Source organism: Carica papaya, chromosome 4 (assembly GCF_054855325.1).
Source record: "Carica papaya isolate Zhongbai chromosome 4, ASM5485532v1, whole genome shotgun sequence".
NCBI classification, from domain to species: domain Eukaryota; kingdom Viridiplantae; phylum Streptophyta; class Magnoliopsida; order Brassicales; family Caricaceae; genus Carica; species Carica papaya.
In genome coordinates this window covers 25450055-25471839 of record NC_142312.1, presented here as the reverse complement: position 1 = coordinate 25471839, position 21785 = coordinate 25450055, and the positions used below count along the sequence as shown (strand labels likewise).

At 39.9% G+C, this 21785-nt stretch overlaps 3 protein-coding genes across 3 annotated transcripts; 1 reads left to right on the top strand and 2 right to left on the bottom strand.

Moving 5' to 3' along the window:
- Positions 1-3046: 3046 nt before the first annotated feature.
- LOC148266484 (uncharacterized) lies at positions 3047-6216 on the bottom strand. Its single transcript, XM_088218408.1, has 2 exons — positions 4840-6216; positions 3047-4399 (listed from the first exon to the last, which is right to left on the bottom strand). Exons 1-2 carry the CDS (start codon positions 6086-6088, stop codon positions 3918-3920), a joined length of 1731 nt encoding a protein of 576 aa, XP_088074534.1. The 5' UTR covers positions 6089-6216; the 3' UTR covers positions 3047-3917.
- A 4970-nt stretch (positions 6217-11186) lies between these two features.
- NTMC2T6.2 (Calcium-dependent lipid-binding (CaLB domain) family protein) lies at positions 11187-17570 on the top strand. Its single transcript, XM_088218407.1, has 12 exons — positions 11187-11743; positions 11881-11955; positions 12316-12459; positions 13025-13120; positions 13228-13356; positions 13763-13915; positions 14015-14056; positions 14172-14220; positions 15127-15219; positions 15305-15488; positions 15937-16060; positions 16209-17570. The coding sequence occupies exons 1-12, from the start codon at positions 11615-11617 to the stop codon at positions 17160-17162; spliced, it is 2172 nt and encodes a 723-aa protein (XP_088074533.1). The 5' UTR covers positions 11187-11614; the 3' UTR covers positions 17163-17570.
- A 2432-nt stretch (positions 17571-20002) lies between these two features.
- LOC110808302 (Pentatricopeptide repeat (PPR) superfamily protein) lies at positions 20003-21426 on the bottom strand. Its single transcript, XM_022033765.2, has one exon. It carries the CDS (start codon positions 21365-21367, stop codon positions 20165-20167), a length of 1203 nt encoding a protein of 400 aa, XP_021889457.1. The 5' UTR covers positions 21368-21426; the 3' UTR covers positions 20003-20164.
- Positions 21427-21785: the final 359 nt, after the last annotated feature.

Genomic DNA, 21785 nt, shown 5'->3' with positions numbered 1-21785 from the left:
TATCTAGTCAGGCTAACCCCATCATACAATTATCAGTCTACACAATCTTTCATTTTCCTTTTCCTCAATAAGCATCATCAATTCACATACAAACAAGCAAACAGTAGTTCATGCCAAACAGACAACATACAGTATCGGTTTTTTAGTCATTCAACCCATGATTAATAAAAACGTAGTAAATGCACACAAATCTGTAAAATAAACACATCAAACCTCATTTTGCATTTAAAGCTGTAAACAGGCCAAATAACAGTAAACCACCAATCACACTAGACTCGGGCTCCATTAGCTACCTTAAGCAATTTCACACATGCGTTAATTCAAGAAATACCGTTTTATCATTTTGAACTTTAATACCGTCATAGGAAATAGGGTGAGGGGTCCTTACTTGTTTTCGAGATCCGAATACGATTCACAGTGCGCCTGCAGGCTGTCCCTAATTTTCCCTGAATTTTTCCCGGGAAACTGAAACACACTAACAGTACCTGCACGTGTTCCAAAAAAAATCCAAATTAGGCCCAGGGCCTCCTTCGGCCCAAATCGCAACTCCGGCACGGCGGCTCCGCCGTGCTCCGGCGACGGCGCCGCCGCTGGCGGCGGCGAGTCGCCTCGGGTTGGCTGTTTTCGGCCGTTTTCGGCCGAATTCGGCCACGCTCGCATTGGTCCTTGTCAGAAAACAACCCTAGGGCCCTCGGGGGGCCAAAAAATCACGGAAAAACGGAGCTTACCGACGGCCGCGCTCTCAGGTGCAGCGGCTCTCCGGCGAGGTTCGTGTTTTGGTGATTCGGCTCCGGTCAACCTGTAGAGAAAAGAATGGTGATCACGGTGATATAAAAATTGCATCAAACGGAGGCCGGGAAGGGCCTCGTCGGAGGTAAAAACCGAGAGGGGGCGCGGCGGCGCCGCTGGGCTTCGGCCGCGTATTCCGGCCGTTTGGCCGGGATTTCGGCATCGATTTGGCCATAAGAGGAATCAGCGGGGAAAAACGAGTCGGGGGTATGAAATTTACCTCAATCGGCAGTCGAAAATTTCCCCGGTGCGGCGGCGAGTGGCGGCGGGTGGCGGCGGTCGGCCTCTGGTTCGTCTTCTCCGACGAGCGGCTGGCGGCTAGGGTTTTTGGTCTGGTGTGGAGGTTCTATTTATAACCCCTTGCCTTTTGATCACAGTCGTTCATTTCGTTTTAATCTGGGCCGTTCGTTTTTGATTGAATCTGGGCCGTCCGTGCGTTTGAATCTGGGCCGTCCGATCGCGTGATTGATCTGGGCCGTCGGATCGCACCCACGCGGATCACCAACGTGGCTCCTTTCGGAGTGACGCGATCTTGCCACGTGGCAGGCCCTGGTTGGCCGGGACTGCTGACCGGGCCTGCTGACGTGGCTGCTGACGTGGCCCCCCTTTTTTTTTTTTTTTTTTTCCTCCTCCTTTCCGGGTGCTACAACTCTCCCCCCCATAAAGAAATTTGGTCCCCAAATTTGCCTCATTACTCTTGATCAAACAGATGAGGATATTGGGCCCTAAATTCTGATTCCAGCTCCCAAGTCGCCTCCCTAGGCGTGTGGTTCTGCCACAAGACTTTTACAAATGATATTTCCCGGTTACGGAGTATTCTGCTTTCTCGGTCCGTGATACTGACCGGTATTTCTTCATAAGACAAGTCCTCTCGGAGTGAAAGCGGTTCATGAGCCACGACATGAGAAGGGTCCGGATTGTACTTGCGCAGCATAGATACATGAAACACATTGTGAACCCGGGAGAGCTCAGGGGGCAGTGCAAGTCTGTAGGTAGTGGTACCAATCTTGTCTAAGATTTCAAAGGGTCCAATGTATCTGGGGTTTAATTTTCCCCTTCTGCCGAACCTACTGATTCCCTTGAAGGGGGTGACTTTAAGAAACACACGGTCACCTTTCTCAAAGGCCAGGTCTCTCCTCCGGGTATCAGCATAGCTCTTTTGCCTACTCTGAGCTGTCTGGATGTTCTTCTTGATCTTAACTATCTTGGACGTGGTTTCTTCCACTAAATCCGGGCCAAACAATCTTCTATCGCCCACTTCCTCCCAACAAATCGGTGACCTGCACGGACGCCCGTATAGCGCCTCGTATGGGGCCATGCCGATGCTTGCTTGGTAACTGTTGTTGTAGGCAAACTCTATCAGGGGTAGATGGTCGTCCCAATGGCCTCCGAAGTCAAGGACACAAGCTCGGAGCATATCCTCCAGCGTACGGATTGTCCTCTCTGATTGTCCATTGGTTTGGGGGTGGAAGGCAGTACTGAGGGACAGCTTTGTTCCCATAGCTTGCTGGAAACTATTCCAAAACCGAGAAGTGAATCTGGGATCCCTGTCGGATACCACTGTTACTGGGACCCCATGCAGTCTGACTATTTCCCGGACGTACATTCTTGCCAACTTGTCCAACGAATCAGTCATTCTGATGGCCAGGAAGTGGGAAGACTTAGTGAGTCGGTCAACAATTACCCATATGGCATCGTGTCCCGATCGTGCCTTGGGTAGTCCCGATACGAAGTCCATGGTGATGTGTTCCCACTTCCATTCTGGAATCGGTAAAGGCTGAAGCAACCCCCCTGGGCGTTGATGTTCTGCTTTGACCTGCTGACATACCAAGCACTTAGATACAAAGTCGGCTATATCTCTCTTCATCCCATTCCACCAGAATCGGGGTCGCATAGTTTGGTACATTTTTGTACTTCCTGGATGCATGGCGAACCTTGAACTATGGGACTCTGTCATGATGTCTCTTTTTAATTCATTGTCGTCTGGGACACACATTCTGTCCTTGAAACGAATCAATCCGTCGGCAGAGATCTGAAATTCTGAGTTCACTCCCTGTTCTGCATCCTTCTTGCGGTTTACTAGGGCGGGGTCGATTGACTGGGCTTCCTTTATTCTTTGGATTAACTCGGGTTGGACTGCTAGGTGGCTCAAACATGTGGCCCTCTTCAGATCTTGCAGTCGAACCTGCTGCGTAGCCCCAACGGACCTGCATTCCGAAACCATCAGATGGGCTAGGGTGCCTGCACTCTTCCTACTGAGGGCATCGGCTACTACGTTGCCCTTACCTGGATGGTATAGGATGTCACAATCATAGTCCTTGAGGAGTTCCATCCACCTTCTCTGACGCATGTTGAGATCCTTCTGAGTGAAGATGTGCTTCAAGCTCTTATGATCGGTGTAGATCTGAAAGGTCTCTCCATACAAATAATGGCGCCAGATTTTCAAGGCGTGTATGATTGCGGCAAGCTCCAAATCATGGGTAGGATAGTTCTTCTCATGATTCTTTAGCTGTCTAGACCCATATGCTATAACCTTTCCATGCTGCATCAGGACACAACCCAGGCCCAGATAGGAGGCATCACTATAGACTGTATACCCTCCTGATCCACTCGGTAGAGCCAGCACGGGTGCAGTAGTCAGTCGCTTCTTCAATTCTGAAAAACTCCTTTCGCAGTTCTCATTCCAATCAAACTTTGCATTCTTCTTTGTGAGTCGGGTTAGAGGGGCCGCTAGACTGGAGAACCCTTCGACAAACCGGCGGTAATAACCCGCCATCCCTAGGAAACTGCGAATTTCCTTAACTGTTGTCAGCCTTTTCCAACCAAGTACCGCTTCAACCTTTTCGGGGTTCACCGACACCCCTTCCTTCGATATAACATGTCCTAGGAAGGCGGTTTGCTCGAGCCAAAATCCACACTTGCTCAACTTTGCATACAACTTCTTTTCCCTGAGTACCTGGAGGACTTGGGCAAGATGATGAGCATGTTCTTCTCTACTTTTTGAGTAGACTAAGATATCATCGATGAACACGATGACAAATTTATCCAAGAACTCTCTGAAGATTCTGTTCATTAGATCCATAAAGATGGCCGGGGCGTTGGTTAGCCCAAACGGCATAACCAGGAACTCATAGTGTCCGTACCTGGTTCGGAATGCCGTCTTGGGGATGTCTTCTGCTCTCACTTTTACCTGATCGTAGATCTATTTTAGAAAAGACCTGTGCACCCTGCAACTGATCGAAAAGGTCATCAATCCAGGGGAGAGGGTACTTGTTTTTAATTGTTACCTTGTTTATCCTTCTATAATCAATACACAGTCTCAACGTTCCATCTCCTTTCTTTGCAAAAGTAACCCCGGCACCCCATGGGGAAATGCTGTGTCTAATGAAGCCACTGTTTTGTAGCTCAGTGATTTGTTTCCTTAGCTCTTCCATCTCGATGCGGCTCATTCGGTAAGGAGCTACCGAGATGGGTTGGGTTCCTGGCTGTAAGTCTATGGTGAACTCGACCTCTCTGTCCCCTGGTAGACCGGGCAGTTCATCCGGAAATACGTCTGGAAAGTCTCGGACTACTGGAATCTCTTGGATACAAACTTCCTTCTTGGGTTTACCTAGTTAGGGAAAATACAATATCAACGCACTGGGAATTAAGAAGAAAAGAATTTGTCATTAGGGAGAATCAGTACCGAATAATTTTATTAACTTGTAAATGGCTCCTCGTTGGGAGGATTAAATACAATCTTTTTATTAAAGCAGTCCATGGTGGCGTGATACGCCGCCAGCCAATCCATTCCTAGGATTACATCAAAATCCCCTGTGTCTAACCCTATCAGGTCTACCCTCAATTTTCTATCTGCTATCTCCACGGCACATGCCCTGTAGACAACCTCTCCTAGTAATGTCTCCCCCCCAGCGGTAGATACAAACAATAATGAATCAAGTCTATCAGGTGGTACACAAATTTTGGAAGCAAGAACATGTGAAATAAAAGAATGTGATGCACCAGTATCAAACAAAATATGAGCTATGTGGCCAGAGATAGTATACATACCATGTACCACGTCCGGGTCTGCATCGGCATCCTTCTGGGTAAGGTTGTAAACTCTGCCCTGGATTGGAGGCCTCCCTTGATTCTGGTTCCTAGGACACTCCCTCACATAGTGCTGGGCACTGCCGCATATGCGACAGGTGTTGTTGAGGCGGTAGCAGGGTCGGTCCCCATGATCCCTGCCGCAGTACTGGCAGATCTTCCCACGAGCTGCCCCCATAGCCTGAGGAGGGCCCTGAGCGGCAGGCCTGGGTCTCTTACTGGGTTGGACAGGCATGGTAGGCGCTGGCCTGCGGAGCGGGGCTGAAGGTCGGGAACTTCCCGCTAGCTGAGGGCGGGTGTCGAAGCTCCTTTCTATGATCTGCGCCTTTGCCAGGACTGCCGAATATGTCTCGAGCTCCATCACCAACAAGTGCTGTCTGATCGCCGGGCGGAGACCCCACTGGAATTTCCTGGCCTTTCGGCCCTCATCCAACAATGTCTCCGGGGCATGTCGGCCCAGCTCCAGGAACTTGCGGGCATATTCCGACACTGTCATATTACCCTGGACCAACTGAGCAAATTCCATTTCCTTTAAATGTTGGATGTGTTTAGGGAGATACTCCGCATGGAAAGCCGCTAGGAACTGCTCCCAAGTAACTGGTACAGGCAGGGTGGCCCGCTTGAGCTCCCACCAGCGTACTGCTTCCCCTACCAGCATGTAGGAGGCAATGGCAGCCCTCTGCTCAGGAATTACTCCCAAGGTCTCAAAGGCTCTCTCAGTCTCCGCCAGCCAGTATTGGGCCTCTTCAAAAGAGGATCCCCCCGAAAAAGTAGAAGGGTTCAGTCTCCTGTACCTCTCTATGAAGCCAGGGTCGATCAAGGAGGGAGCGGGGTCCCGAGGTAAAGGAACTGGGGCCGGCTGAGGGTGAACTGGGGGACCCTGTGGTGGCGCCTGCTGATGGGGTGGGGGCACTGGAATATGCTGTGGCGGTACCTGTTGGTACTGTGGCTGTGGTACCGGGTCGTACCGCGGCTGTGGTGCCAGGTGGTATTGTGGAGGAACAGGCTCCTGCCGGGGTGGCTCGGGATCAGCCTGCTGTAACGGGGGCTCAACCTGCGCTAGCGGAGGAGGTCCGGGTAACTCCCTTCTCTCCTCTTGCCTTCGCTGGGCAGCTACGAGAGCTTCCACCATCTCATATAATCTGTCCAAATCCTCTCGAAGCGAATTATCTTGGGCCGCTCGGTTTAGTGGGGGCCTTCCTCTCCTCATTTCTGTGTACTTGCATTTACAAGGAATGGTTGAGTAACGACCAATCGGTGAGTATTTCTTTAAAGGACTATAGTGTAAGGGATGGGTCCGAGGAAATGCGGCTCTGATACCAACTGTAACGGCCCCGGAAATATTAAAAAAAAGAAATGAGTATTTAAATATATCGAATGCAGTAGCGAGATCAAAATTTCAGTTAACATCCCTTACACGAAAAACCAAAAAAAAAAACGTACTTAAAATATAAAAGGTTAAACTAACTAAGAAAGAAAACTCGAAAATAAACTATGCGTATGACTACAGAGTCTCTAGGCATCCCCTTCGTCGTCCTCCTGCGGAACGGGCTCGGGAACCATGTCTTCCTGATCTGAAATGGTTAATTAAGGAGTGAGCTACACTAGCCCAGTAAGAACATCACGATATCTCACCGTCACGGAGATAAAGGTGGGTAGAAAACCACAAAAAGACCAATGGAGCATAATTTACAACAAACTCGTTTATTAACATGAAAACCTTTACCATCCACTTACCTTGGTGGAATTTATGAAAACAATATGAGAAAAACAATAACATCATCATAATCATTGAATAATCTAAGCTGTAAAACATAACACTTATCACGCCTCTTGTAATTCAATCATTGTACAACATATCTCTTTTCTCATTTACCAGCCTACTAGTATCCGTGGGGGTCCATAGGGGTTCCGCTACCCGTTAATCTTTAACATTCATAATCAGTTTCCAGGGCCGTCCCCATACCCCGTCCGGTATGGGCGCCAAAACCATGAACCTCAATACCTCGTCCGGTATGAGGGTGAAACGGGCCGTCCCCATACCCCGTCCGGTATGGGCGCCAAAACCATAAGATCTCCATACCCCGTCCGGCATGTGAGACCACAATCCCGGTAGGGTTCCCTACGGACCCGGTCCGTCCACCATCTCCCAGGATATCTAGTCAGGCTAACCCCATCATACAATTATCAGTCTACACAATCTTTCATTTTCCTTTTCCTCAATAAGCATCATCAATTCACATATAAACAAGCAAACAGTAGTTCATGCCAAACAGACAACATACAGTATCGGTTTTTCAGTCATTCAACCCATGATTAATAAAAACGTAGTAAATGCACACAAATCTGTAAAATAAACACATCAAACCTCATTTTGCATTTAAAGCTGTAAACAGGCCAAATAACAGTAAACCACCAATCACACTAGACTCGGGCTCCATTAGCTACCTTAAGCAATTTCACACATGCGTTAATTCAAGAAACACCGTTTTATCATTTTGAACTTTAATACCGTGATAGGAAATAGGGTGAGGGGTCCTTACTTGTTTTCGAGATCCGAATACGATTCACAGTGCGCCTGCAGGCTGTCCCTAATTTTCCCTGAATTTTTCCCGGGAAACTGAAACACACTAACAGTACCTGCACGTGTTCCAAAAAAAATCCAAATTAGGCCCAGGGCCTCCTTCGGCCCAAATCGCAACTCCGGCACGGCGGCTCCGCCGTGCTCCGGCGACGGCGCCGCCGCTGGCGGCGGCGAGTCGCCTCGGGTTGGCTGTTTTCGGCCGTTTTCGGCCGAATTCGGCCACGCTCGCATTGGTCCTTGTCAGAAAACAACCCTAGGGCCCTCGGGGGGCCAAAAAATCACGGAAAAACGGAGCTTACCGGCGGCGGCGCTCTCGGGTGCAGCGGCTCTCCGGCGAGGTTCGTGTTTTGGTGATTCGGCTCCGGTCAACCTGTAGAGAAAAGAATGGTGATCACGGTGATATAAAAATTGCATCGAACGGAGGCCGGGAAGGGCCTCGTCGGAGGCAAAAACCGAGAGGGGGCGCGGCGGCGCCGCTGGGCTTCGGCCGCGTATTCCGGCCATTTGACCGGGATTTCGGCCTCGATTTGGCCATAGGAGGAATCAGCGGGGAAAAACGAGTCGGGGGTATGAAATTTACCTCAATCGGCGGTCGAAAATTTCCCCGGTGCGGCGGCGAGTGGCGGCGGGTGGCGGCGGTCGGCCTCTGGTTCGTCTTCTCCGGCGAGCGGCTGGCGGCTAGGGTTTTTGGTCTGGTGTGGAGGTTCTATTTATAACCCCTTGCCTTTTGATCACAGCCGTTCATTTCGTTTTAATCTGGGCCGTTCGTTTTTGATTGAATCTGGGCCGTCCGTGCGTTTGAATCTGGGCCGTCCGATCGCGTGATTGATCTGGGCCGTCGGATCGCACCCACGCGGATCGCCAACGTGGCTCCTTTCGGAGTGACGCGATCTTGCCACGTGGCAGGCCCTGGTTGGCCGGGACTGCTGACCGGGCCTGCTGACGTGGCTGCTGACGTGGCCCCCCTTTTTTTTTTTTTTTTTTTTTTTTTTCCTCCTCCTTTCCGGGTGCTACAATTGAAGTCTAAATTAATAATATTATGGTGTTTGTGCAATTTAAATAAAGGTGCATGATTAATTACGGATTGCTAATGAATCCCAAACTGAACAGTATTATCTGTTGATTCATTTTACAGTCTAAAAGTATGATAGTATCTGATTTATCTATTTTATGGTTTAAATGCATGTATTACTGCCTTACTTGACTACTGTTTGATTTAATATTTGTAACATGATTGCATTACCAGATGTATGTTTATTTGTCTATGCAATTATGTTTGGTTTAGTAATGGAGACTAAAGAAAAACAGGAAAGGGGTGTGATCAAATAAACAGATGGAATGATAGCCTTACTAGATATCCTAGGAGATGGTGGACAAACCGGATACATAAAGAACCTTACTGTGACAGTTGTCTCATATCGGATGGGGTATGGGGACGGCCTTGTAATTGAGATTGTTAAGGAAAATTGTTCACGTGTAGCGAGGACACACCTATGAACTCCTATGGATACTACTAGGCTAGTGAAATAAGAAACGATTATGATTTAGTTTATTGTTAATGGATATGAATTTATGATATGTTCTATGTTACTGGGTGTTCATAAAATTCTAATCTGTATGGTATTATTGTCTCTATAAATTGTTTTCATAAATTTCACTACGGTAAGTGAACGGTAAATAGTTTTATGATTGAAAACGAATTTGATAAATTTAGTACTTTATTAGTTGTTTTGATTTTATACCAACATTTGTTTCTATGCCGACGATATAGTGTGATATTCTTACTGGGTTAGTGTAACTCATTCTTTATTTAATCATTTCAGATCAAGAGGATCTGGTTCTATAGCCCGATCCACAAGAAGATTGCCAGTAAATGGTAGATACTTTCTATTTTTCATTATTTTTCTTATTTTTCGTGTTTCTTTCAGAAAATTCATTCCGTAATATTGTTCAGTACTTTTAAGTTATTGTGTAAGAGATGCAAGATTTTAATATTTTATTTCACTTCCGCACTTAAATTATTATATATTTCATTTTAGATTTTCGGGGCTGTTACAGTATGAAACCAATATACATAGTAAATATTAACACTCTCTTAAAAGAAGATAGATAAAAAAAATAATTAAATTATTTATAAAGAATTTAAAATTTTTTTAAAATAACTATTAGAATTTAAATTATAATAAAATATCAAATTTTATTGGGATTAAACTAAATACCATGATTTCTCATTGTCAGCCCAATCTATAATCTACTTGCTGGACTGTGAGCCCGGTGAGACCAGTCCAACATTACATCAATATATACATACATGCATGCATATAAGAAGATGATCTAAGGGGAACGGGTACGGAGCAAAACGTGGTGGAAAGCCTGTTACCGACAGCCGCGTGTACATGAGGAGGGCAGAACTGAGAAAGTAGAAAGTGACACCTTACCCACCGCACATTTATTACGCAACGACGCCGCATCAGTGCCCCGCGGATTCTGAAGCAAATACCTTGTTTGGACATTTTCAACCTCCGAACCTTCCTCCACACGAATCTTATTTAATATTTATACTGTATAATGTTTGATAAATAAGATTGAAAACATAATATAATAATAATGTATTGATAGAACTCCCTAATTATGCTTGATTTAATTTCAGAGTGAGTATATTATATTTTTATGTAAAAAAAAATATTTTTTTAATTAAAATTATAATTTATCTAATATTTTTCTTATTTAATATAATTATACGATTTATTTATAATACTTAATTTAATAAGATTAAAAATATATTTTAATAATACTTTAATAGAATTTATATTTTAATTAAAAAATATCATATGATAAATATGTTTATTTAATTATAATAAATAAAATAGATTAAAAATTCGATATAATTTTTTTTTAAAAAAAAAACAAAATAACTATATTGACACCCCTTCTCCCCTTAAATCGAATTGTTATCATAAATTTAATAGTCAATATTGTATTATAAATAATTTGAGTTTAAATATTAATAAATGACTAACTTAAATAATAAAAAAAATTATTAGACGATAATTATTTAAACATGAGACATATTAGATGTAATTTAAATTTAATATTTTAAAATTTATTAATTATTATTTAATTAAATAATTGTTGTACTTTTTTATAAGAAATAGTTTATTTGAGTTTATTAATAATTGATATAATTATTTACTATTTATATAGATATTCCCTAATTTAAAAATTAATAGCTGAAATTTAAAAATTATTGGGTAAATACTGTTTAATCTTAAATATGATGAAACTAAAATATCTCTGTTGTATTCAACGAGATATCATATAATTTATCGGCGTGTCATGGAATAAGAAAACTTGGACATTTAAATTCAATGATTCACGGGGCACATGCCAAATAATTTTTCAGGTGCTGCGTTCATCGGCTGCCACGTGGTATGTTATCATTAGCCCTCGATTTCCACACGACATGCACCGCAATCCAACGGTCATAAATGGCTCTCTATTATCCGTCTATGGACGTCAACGCCCTGAATAACGATCCCTTGCCAACCAACCTACACTACCATTTTGTCTTTTCAGCTGGACCCCACGTGGGCCCCTTAAATCAACGGCCAGATCTCCATCATCAAGTGAACACTGGACCGAACTATCAGTCAAAACGCACGGCTTTCAAAACAACTGATCCAGCAGGTATAGCCATTTTACTTTGAGGATTTCTGTGTCGTTGCCGGGTAATTGCTCCGCACGGCACCGTTTTGGATGCCGGGAAACTAATATCTAGCTCATATATATATATATATTCACCCTTCCCAATCCTACACTCACGTATATAATTTATACCCGGGATATTAAATCATTCTATTTTTGTTTCTTAACGTCTCTCACTCATTACTTCTAATTTCTAAACAGTACCCAGAAATAAAGTCAAATCCTTTTATGGTTTTTATACGGGTACAGATTTCACTGCCACAAACCGTCAATGCTTACATAATCCATCCATCGGATGGGATATCAATACGCTATTTAACCCTTTAAATATCATAGATATTCGGGGTGTGGGTTTTGAATATATTGAAGCAGAAATGAAGTAGTGATTTTCATCCTTTGGGTTTGATGATTTGAGGAGGAGGAAGAAGAAGAGGATAAGAAGCAAATATGAGTAGTGTATTGGAGATATCGATGATGCATCACGTGGGTATCGTCTTGGTTGTGCTTTGGTTGTTTTCGTTCTTCAATCGATGCCACCCAATAATTTATTTCGCATCTCTGATTTATCTTTACTTGGTATGATTTACTTCTCTTGATTCCTCAATTCTCTTATTTTGGAGTATTAAAGTTGGAGATTGCTCTGTAACTCTTTGTTTCTTTTAATGGATTTGAATGCTTGCTTACTCTAGAAATTGCTTTTTGTTTATCTAAAGGTTCATGAGCGATATGTGATGAGATTGCGGAGAAGATTGAAGTTTGAAGAGAGAAAATGCTCTAATCAGAGAAGGGTGATTATTAAATCTTCTTCTCCCAGTTTTAATTTGAAATCATATAGTTTTGCGTGTTTACTCCATTTACCCCGTAACAAGATTGACGGGAAAATGAGAAATGTGATTAAATGGGTCAGATAATTGAATACCATTTTATTTTGTCCTCTTGACCTTGAGTGTTTAAACTGGAACTTAATTGATGATAAAGCCAAGTGGTGAGGTGAACTTTTAAGTTTGGATGAGGCTTTTGTACAGAAAAAGGACCGGTCTACACTGGTCAAAATTGGGATATATGATTTTCACTTTTGTGGGTTATGTTTTTTGTTTCATATACAGAGGCTAAGTTAGCTTTTTGGTTCCTTTTCTTTTATGTTTCAGGTTCTTTCTGATTCTGAAACAGTACGTTGGTTGAACCATGCTGTTGAAAGGATATGGCCTATATGTATGGAGCAGATTGCATCTCAGAAAATTCTGCTCCCTATCATACCTTGGTTCCTGGAGAAGTACAAACCATGGACAGCTGTATGATTCTACTTTCCTAGTGTTTTCTTCCAGTACTTGTGCTTATAATGTTTTATCTTCTCGACTATGTGACTTCAAATCTTGTCTCCGTATGAGGATCTGCATTGCTTAGTGAACTTGGTGACTAGTTAAAATGAAATTTAATTTTTATTCAAATTCTATACATGTCTGTACCTTTCTTACTTTCTTTCTAGCGAATATTACTCCTGAGATCTGCTTACCATCCCGAATACCGTAGGGATATCTTAATTTCATTTCTCATTTATTTTTAACTATAAAGCTGTTTTCTTCATCAAAAGGTGGTGTCTGTGAGCTCGGAGCATATAATCTTGTAAAGCGAATAACTAAAATTCCATAGTTTTGCTTGAAAATTTTGTCAATGATATTGGATGGAACATGCATAACATTAGATCAATTAAGGATTCAATAACTCTGTTCTATAACTATTCATCAACTTATACATAAAGATAATCATGCCTTTTGGCAAGTGGTAAGTTACTTTTAACTGCTGTTAATGTTTATGTTCAATTCAGTTTTTAATTGTATATGTATATTATCTCTACAGAAGAAAGCAGTGGTTCAGCACCTCTATTTGGGAAGAAATCCACCTTTATTCACTGAAATGAGGGTTCTTCGCGAATCTACCGATGATGATCACTTGGTATATTTGTATCTGCTATATGTTATTAATTTTGTTTTGTTATATCATTTCTGTGGCCAGAGTTGTAAACTATTTGTTCAAAATAGACTTTCTTACAATAAATGCAGGTCTTGGAGGTGGGAATGAATTTTCTCACAGCGGATGATATGAGTGCAATACTTGCTGTGAGATTAAGGAAAAGACTGGGTGGAATGTGGGCCAAGTTACACTTGACAGGCATGCATGTTGAGGGAAAGGTATATATGTATGGGGTTTCATTGTATTGTTGAATTCATGTCATTCCTCAGACCAATATGGGTCTTAGATATGAAATTGTACATGAAACAAATTATATGATATAATGCTGAGGCCAAATTTTGATATGTTAGTTTTTGCCAAAGAATCGATCACTGTGATCGAATGAAGTTAATTATTTGTTAAGATCAGCAAATATGGAGGTTCAGTCTTTCATATTGCATAATGTTTGAAGTGAGCTCCTTTTTTTTTTCTTTCAACAGTGTCTGAAATGTAAATGTTTATGGTTATATGATACCAATCACTTTAAGATTCCTGGATTGTAATAATCTTCTCGCTTTATTGTGAAATTTACGATAATTGATTAGTATTGGTTTCTCCTTAAAGCATGTCCTTTCTTTCTTGAAGGTGTTGATTGGAGTGAAGTTCCTTCGTCAGTGGCCTTTCTTGGGCCGTTTGCGTGTATGTTTTGCTGAGCCACCCTATTTCCAGATGACTGTAAAACCAATGTTCAATCATGGGCTTGATGTTACTGAACTTCCGGGAATTGCTGGTTGGCTTGTAAGTTTACCATATTATTTGCACCATGAATTCTAAAATTATTTTTCTCTATCTATCTCTCTCCTAATCTTAGGGAGTTGTTTCCTTTCCCTTTTTAAGGATAAACTTCTTTCCGTTGCTTTTGAGCAGACACTTGTTGAGGTTAGAGTTCTTTGAATCCTCAAATAAATATTAGATTAACTTATAAATCTCAAAATTTCTGGATAAGGTTTCAACTTGGATGAACTCTTGACCTAACTGTTCACTCCTGTTGCAGCCCAATATGCTCGTAGTTGATATGGAAAAATTTGCTTCACCACAAGCAGGTAACTATGACAGAAAAGAGGTGCAATTTGTTTTAACTCAAAAATTCAGAACTTTTAAGTTGTTTTTAGCTTGATTCTTGGAGTTTAAATTTAAATTATATATGAAGGCCTTTTTCACTGGCACATTACTATTTATAGAGATTCCTTGTGAATGTTGAAGATGAGTAGAAAAGTTTAGCGTTCTTCACTGAGTGCTAGTAGCCTAATCATTTCTCCTAAATTATTAAACAATACTTTTGGTTTTCATTATTTTTGGTTGTAATTTTGAAAATTGATTGTCACTCTGCAATTTCTTTTCTTCAGTGGCACAATTTTAATGCTGACCTCTGTCTTTCAAAAAGAGAAGCACAAGTTATTCATAGTGAAAATATTGGAAAATCAACGAAAAGAAATCTTTTGAACTTAAAAAAGTTACACTTCCAAAAGCTTTTTTTTTAATAGAAAAAACAGAGAAGGTCACTGTTTTAACAGAATATAAGATCTTACAGCATTGATAATTATCAGTTTAATGCCAAAATATTTTAGCTGTATCATTTTATCTTTCATTTGACGTAGCACCTAGAAGTCCCACAACTTCACCCATCATTTTGATGTACAGTCCCACAGCTTAGCTATGTGAGAAACTGACTAAATGGGAAAAGATTGTATTACCCTATTATTCCTTGAACAGACTATAAAAAGAATACCCTCATTCTCTAAATTCTAATTTGTGATCCTGGTTATAATTTGCATGCTTATTGACCATGGTGGTATGTTTATTCAGGTATATGATTTCTTTTCATTTCACGGCATTTGAACCATCCACAGGCTGTTCCAAAATTTAGTTTTAGTTCTTATTGTGTGTTTCTGTGGTTCATGTACTCCATCTCTATTTGCTGAATGTTATACTTCATTTACATATATCAGAAAGCTGGTTCTCTGTGGATGAGAAAGACCCTATTGCGTATGCCATAATTGAAGTTGTAGAGGCATCTGATATGAAACCATCAGATCTAAATGGTTAGTGGAGTAAATTTCTCCTTTTTTTGCAATTTTTATTCTGTCATGGATGATTCTCATCTGTAAGGACTGAAATATTCTTCAGGATTAGCTGATCCATATGTAAAAGGGCAGCTTGGCACTTACAGATTCAGAACTAAGACACAGAAGAAGACTTTGGCACCAAAATGGCAAGAGGAGTTTAAGATTCCCATTTGTACGTGGGAGTCACCTAATGTGCTCAATATTGAAGTTCGTGACAAAGACCATTTTGTTGATGATACCCTTGGGTTTGTGTCTGAACTTTATATTTAAAGCCCTATATACATACATATGATAGTGCTATTCAGGTGATACGAAAATATGGTATTCATTTGGTCTTTTGTCTCCTTTTAGCTATTACACATTTTGAGCTTCTTTGACTAACTCTGAGTTTGTTGACAAATGTGCTCATTTTGTAAATTCTTTGATAAAGCCTTATTACAACTGATTTGAGCATTAACTTCTTCCAGGCAACAAATTTCTCCGGACATTTCATGCGTAAATTGCATGAAATGGTCCATGTTAAGCCTTTTGTCTGTGTGTTAAAAAGAGCTGAACAACCATTCAATTTTAAGTGTATTTTAGTGCTCCTGGTGTTGTGTCCATTATAAGTTTTCATGCACTTTGCTTATTATTTCATGCTTTCAGTGCCTTGTTATCTATCAACTTATGTTCTTCACTCTGCTTTACTTGCAGGGACTGTACTGTAAACATCAGTGAACTTAGGGATGGTCAGAGGCATGATATGTGGGTACCTCTTCAGAACATTAAGATGGGGAGGTTACATCTTGCAGTAACTGTACTTGAAGACAAGACAAAGGTACAATCTTTTAAAAATTTATTAGGCACTAAATTGAAATAGAATAGCCTGATATCTTGTGGCCAGTGCTTTCAAATCTCGATACTTGCTGTAGAGTGCAATTGGAAATGGGGCAAAATTTTTATGGGAACTTGTTGCATAATTTTAGAGGGCAAATCCATGCGATGGTGAAACATTCAACAATGGAGAGGCACAGAACTCTGTTGCAAGTGACACCCCTCAAAGGGGTAACTCATCAGTGGCATCAAACAAATCTCTGAGAGTTCCAGATACTTTTGAACCTATTAACATTGAAGGCCAAGAAGAAACTGGAATTTGGGTCCATCAGCCTGGAAGTGAAGTATCACAAACTTGGGAGCCCAGGAAAGGGAAGAGTAGACGCCTTGATGGCCAAGTCCGCACAGTGCCAAATGATTCTTTTGGTAGCAGAAGTTCAGCTGTAGCTGGATCTTTAAACAGTGATAGCAGCAGCGCAGATGAAAACCATGAGGGAAAAATAAATGCTTTTCGACGGGGCTTAAAAAAAATCAGCTCAGTATTCCACAGAAGTCCTAAGAAACGTGAACATTCTGGTCATAGGGGAGAGGATGTTCCATCTCCGTGTGCAGATGTCAGAGCAACTAATGCAAGGGAGATTGGTGTGGACTTGGTAGTGGAAGATAATCTTTCAGGAGCTTGTCCTGGTAAGGATAAGAAAGAAGGAAGTGCAAGTCCAGAGAAAAATGATCTGGAAAGCCCGAACAAAGGACACATGAAACGCTTTATAAAACGTGCTGGGAAATCTGCTCATGAATTAAAGCATGTACTTTCTGGGAAAGGTTCAAGAAATTCTCAAAATGGTGCTCCAATGACTGCAGAAGTAGAAGTTTCTCCAGATTCTGAATCATCTGATGATGATGATGAATCTGTGTTATCCCCTCAAGTAGAGAGGATACCAGATGTTGACAGTCCTATTATTGGAAAAACTTATCGAACAACTGACTCTTGTAGCACCGAAGAAAACATTGCTGATAGAGGTTCAATTGACTCCAGAGACGCTGCAATGAACATTGAGGATCAAGTAAAGAGGGTGGGTGTTGAAGGCCCAGAAAAGGACACATGACAGTGAGATAATCAGCTTTGCAAGACTTAGTAATGAAAAAGTTGGATCCTCAATGCAAAGCTGCCTGAAGAAGAGATTTTCGAAAGGCAATAAGATGGTATTCCGTAGAATGTACAGAATTGATTGAAGTCAGCTTATTTAGCTTTGTTGTGATAGTTGGTTTGTTTGTTTGTTTGTTGTCTTTGTATATTCATCCAAACCTGCCTGATGAAGTTAGAGAGGCATTACTTGTTTTTGTTGTTAGTTTGTATGTCAAAGAAGAAGGTAATAGTAGGTGAAGATTTATTATTATATAAAGACAGTTGTAAATTTTAACTCTTAATTAGAGTTTTGAAGTACATAGGGTTACTATACTTAAAAAGGGACTTGTCTTTTGAATAATGCATATTGTTGTTCTGCTTGGTTTCATTTCTAGAACTCAAAATTTCAGATCCTTTTTATTATTGTTTAGTGTTGATATTCGAAAAAAAAAAAATAATAATTTTATTTTTTTATGTTGTTATATTTATAATAAAATTTAATATTAATTAATTAAATAATAAAATATACTAATCAATCCTCCTTTCAAATTGCCAAACTTACAGATTAAGTTCTGATGCGTCATACTGCAGTTTAATGTCAATAGATGTAAAAAAAAAAGTGCTGCAAACTAAAATCAGATCTGTCAAGCTCGACTCGATTCAAAACGGCACAATCTGGCTCAAAACAACTCGATTCGCCTTTAAACCGCTAAATTCGGCTCAAAACGGCTTAGGTTCAACTCTAAACATGCTCGGACTCGGCTTTAAACAGCTCAGACTCCATCGGAATACCACACGAGCTCTCACGCGCCACCAAGCGCCAACGGATGCCCAGTTACCGAACAACCACGTGTCACCATGTTTCACTGCTGAAAACCGCAACGCGCCAACTGCAACACGAATCTGGTGATATCGCACCAAAAACCGCCTTGAAACGCCTTGGATCGGGTTTCACGCAATTTGGCTGCTGTCATGTTGGTTTGTCTTCTCTAGCGTGCGTTCTTTCTTTTCGGCTCCGATTTTTCGCACAAACCCGACGTTTCTTCTCTCCCAGTCGCAGCGCCGAGCACCAACAGCTCCTTTCAAGTAAATACAATATCCAACCTGCTTCTCTGCTACGTAGATCTGCTTCTCCAATCATCCGTCGACGCTCCGCTTCAATCGAAGCAGGTCCACGCACGGACAGAGAAGGTCGACCACTGTGTGTGATTTGTCTTCTCCTGGTTGCCACTTGCGCGCGCGTAATCTGGTCTGATTCGCCGCCGGTCATTGTTTTCTCTCTGTCTCATCTCATATGTGATAGAGGCTCCGACACTGTTGGTGGTGATAAGAGTATATTTGGATAAATGGGTACTGACCCAACCTCGTCTATTATTTTAGAGTTTGAAAAAAAATTATTAAATTAAAAACATAAAATAGTTTTATTAAACTCTAATATTTTGTTAATTTTTAGAAAAAAAAAAAATTATTTTTTACCTTTTTATTATATTTAAAATATTTATAAAATTTTTATTCTATTAATAATTTTTTTTTTATTCTACTGCACTTTTAAGATATTATTATTCTTATAAAATTCTAATTATATAATATTTAATTAATTAAATAATAAATTAAAATAATTAAATAATAAAATATACTACTCAATACTTACACCCGATTTGGATCGTGGTAAATGATAAAATTTTAATGTATAGTACTCTACGGGTATGAGAAAATTATATTTGTTTCAACTTCAAATGATAACAAACGAAATTTAACTGATAAATTTTAAAATAACCAAATCGGTAGTACGTGACCGATATGTTATTATTATTTTTTTCTTATACCCTCACATAATATTATTAATTCTATTTTTATCTATTACAAATTATTATTTATTTTATTAAATATAAAAATTTAATTTAATTATGTATAATAATTATTTATTTAAATATAAATATAATTATATTAGTAAACAATTTATTTTTTTTTTTCATTACATACTTTTTATATATTAGTTATTATTACATATATAAATTAATAATTTGACTGAAAATACAACTATACCATCCTATTATCTAAATAAAAATATATTATTAATATACAATCATCTAAATATAAAATTTTTTTTATCATTTTTATTCTGTATTATTATCATGTAATCACTGCTATTATCATATATTAATTAATTATTATTAAAATTTATCAAAACAGAATATTAATCCCTAAAAACACTTTAAAAAATTCCCAATTTCCGTTGATAACTTTTTTTTATGTGTCAAATGTCTTACTGGAATAGCAAGACCAGCTAGTATTGGTGGTTTCTTCCATGAGCAGGGAACATCTTTGAGCAAATATTGTCCAAATGTCGTGAGACATTGTTTATCTGGCTTCTCTCTGATACAAGCTACTTGAAATTTGAAGCAGTCAACTTGCATTATAACTTATTTCTCATGGTCAACTCGGTAACTTAACCAGCCAAAAAGTATTTCCTTCTTGGAGACAGATTCTAACATCCCTCAGACTCAGACTATTCTTTCAATTTTGAGCCAAGGAAAGGGTCTCCTATTTCCTCGTCAGTCTTGGGTCTTCTAATTCTTCACAGGTAGTTCTATAACAGAAAAACATCCTGTTCAAAAAATGTGTAGTTCATCCTGAAAGATAATGGAAACGGTTTGTCTTCCTGAAAGATAACCTGCCTAAAAAAACGGCCAGACTTGCTGCTTCTTGTGCTTTATGTGGTCAGCAGAAGAGTTTCTGATAGACGAAAAACATCTTAAAATTAAATACGGATGCAAATTTACGAGGCATACACCGATTCCTTGGTTCATGAATGGGGAATGGGAAAAAAATCAAGTTTTCCTTGCTTGCATCATTGGGTCAGCCAAGAAATCAATAAAAGACCTAGAGCAGATAAGCTCAAAGCATCTTGCTGCAATCAAAACCAAAGCAAACAATATTGACAGAATAAAACCAGGCACAAGTTAACATTCTGCAACTGAGCTATTGGTTAACAATCTGATCAAAAGTAGCATAATCAGAAGCCCTACTTCCTAAAAGGACAGACAAAACAACTTGTTTCCATATCCCCATTTTCGGAACGAAACCTTGCTTCACCATTTGCTTCAAAACCCAATCTGCATCCACAACTAAGTTTTCTTCACAAAACCCCTGAATTAACTTCTTATAGGACACAAAACTAGGAGTTGCACCCGAAGAAATCATCCTACCCATTAACTGTTTGGCCTCCGAAAACCTTTCTTTATCCAGCAAACCATACAAAATCTCCTGGTAAGACCCTGGATTCGGTTCACAACCCTTCATCTTCATTTCCTCCAAAAGCACCATCCCTTCTTCAACCCTACCTTGTTTCCTTAACCCTGAAAGCAAAATATTAAAACAGATGGTGTCTGGATCCACTCCCTCCTTTTCCATCCTGTTCAACAAACCAAATGCTTCATCTAACTTGCCGTTATCACACAAACTTCTCATCAATGGTGAAAACGTCCTCACGCTAGGACTACATTTTTGCTTAGGAAATTCGTCGAGCACATAGAGTGCAGCCTCCAAATTCCCACTTTCACAAAGCCCTTTTATCAGAATATTTAAGCAACAAGCATCAATCTCTATACCCAATTTGGCAGCACTTTCATATATCTCATGAACAGCATCAAACAGCTTCGATGACACAAGCAAGTTCAACACAAAATTAAAGGTTTTTACGCTTGGCCAGTATCCATTCTTGGGCATATCGTAAAGGGTCTCTATCGCTCTATTAATCCGGCATGCCATATTCCCATAAACTTTTATCACGTTATAGAAGAACTCCTCTGATAAACGACAAGATTTTTCAAGCTTAATCTTTTTCAGGACCTCCTCAACGTCATCAAATTTCTTGGCTTGTGCAAGCTTGTTGATTATGAGAGTATACAGAGCTTCAGTGGGTTTATAGTCCTTTCGCTTCGAGTATTGGTCTAAAACAGCGAGAACTGAACTGGGGTCTTTAAGGTTGTCGAAGATTTTCAGGACTTCATTTGGGGCTAACCAGTCTTTGTGGTTCAGTCTGATGTTATTAGCATTGGAGTGTTGTTGTGAAGCTGAACAAGAATGAATTGGAGAGGAAGAAGAAAGGAGATGAAGAGGAGAAGCTAAATGTTGAGTGATTCTGCTACACGTTACCCAAGCAACGAGCTTAGAGGAGAACATGGTCTCTACATCATATCGCACAATTCCCACTTCACAGTGTGTTAGGGTTTTTTTTTACTTGGATTATATATGCATTCTGTAGAATTTCATTAGAAGTTTAAATAACCTTAATTTAGTAAAAATTTAAAGTGGTTGACTTAAATCATTATATGAAGTTTATCGATTAAATTTCTTTCCGATATAAAACTAAAATATTATATTTTTTACTGTTAAATCATTAATGTACTTGTTAATATCAAAATAATAATAATAATAATTTCAATTTAAAGACTGATAAAATCTTCAATTATTTAATGTAAAATTATAATATTATTTGTATTCTAATACTATTTATAAAATCATAAATGTTGATGTCCCTTGATTTTGAGTCTATTTTAAAAATATTTTGATATATTTTTAAAAAATTTAATATTTTACA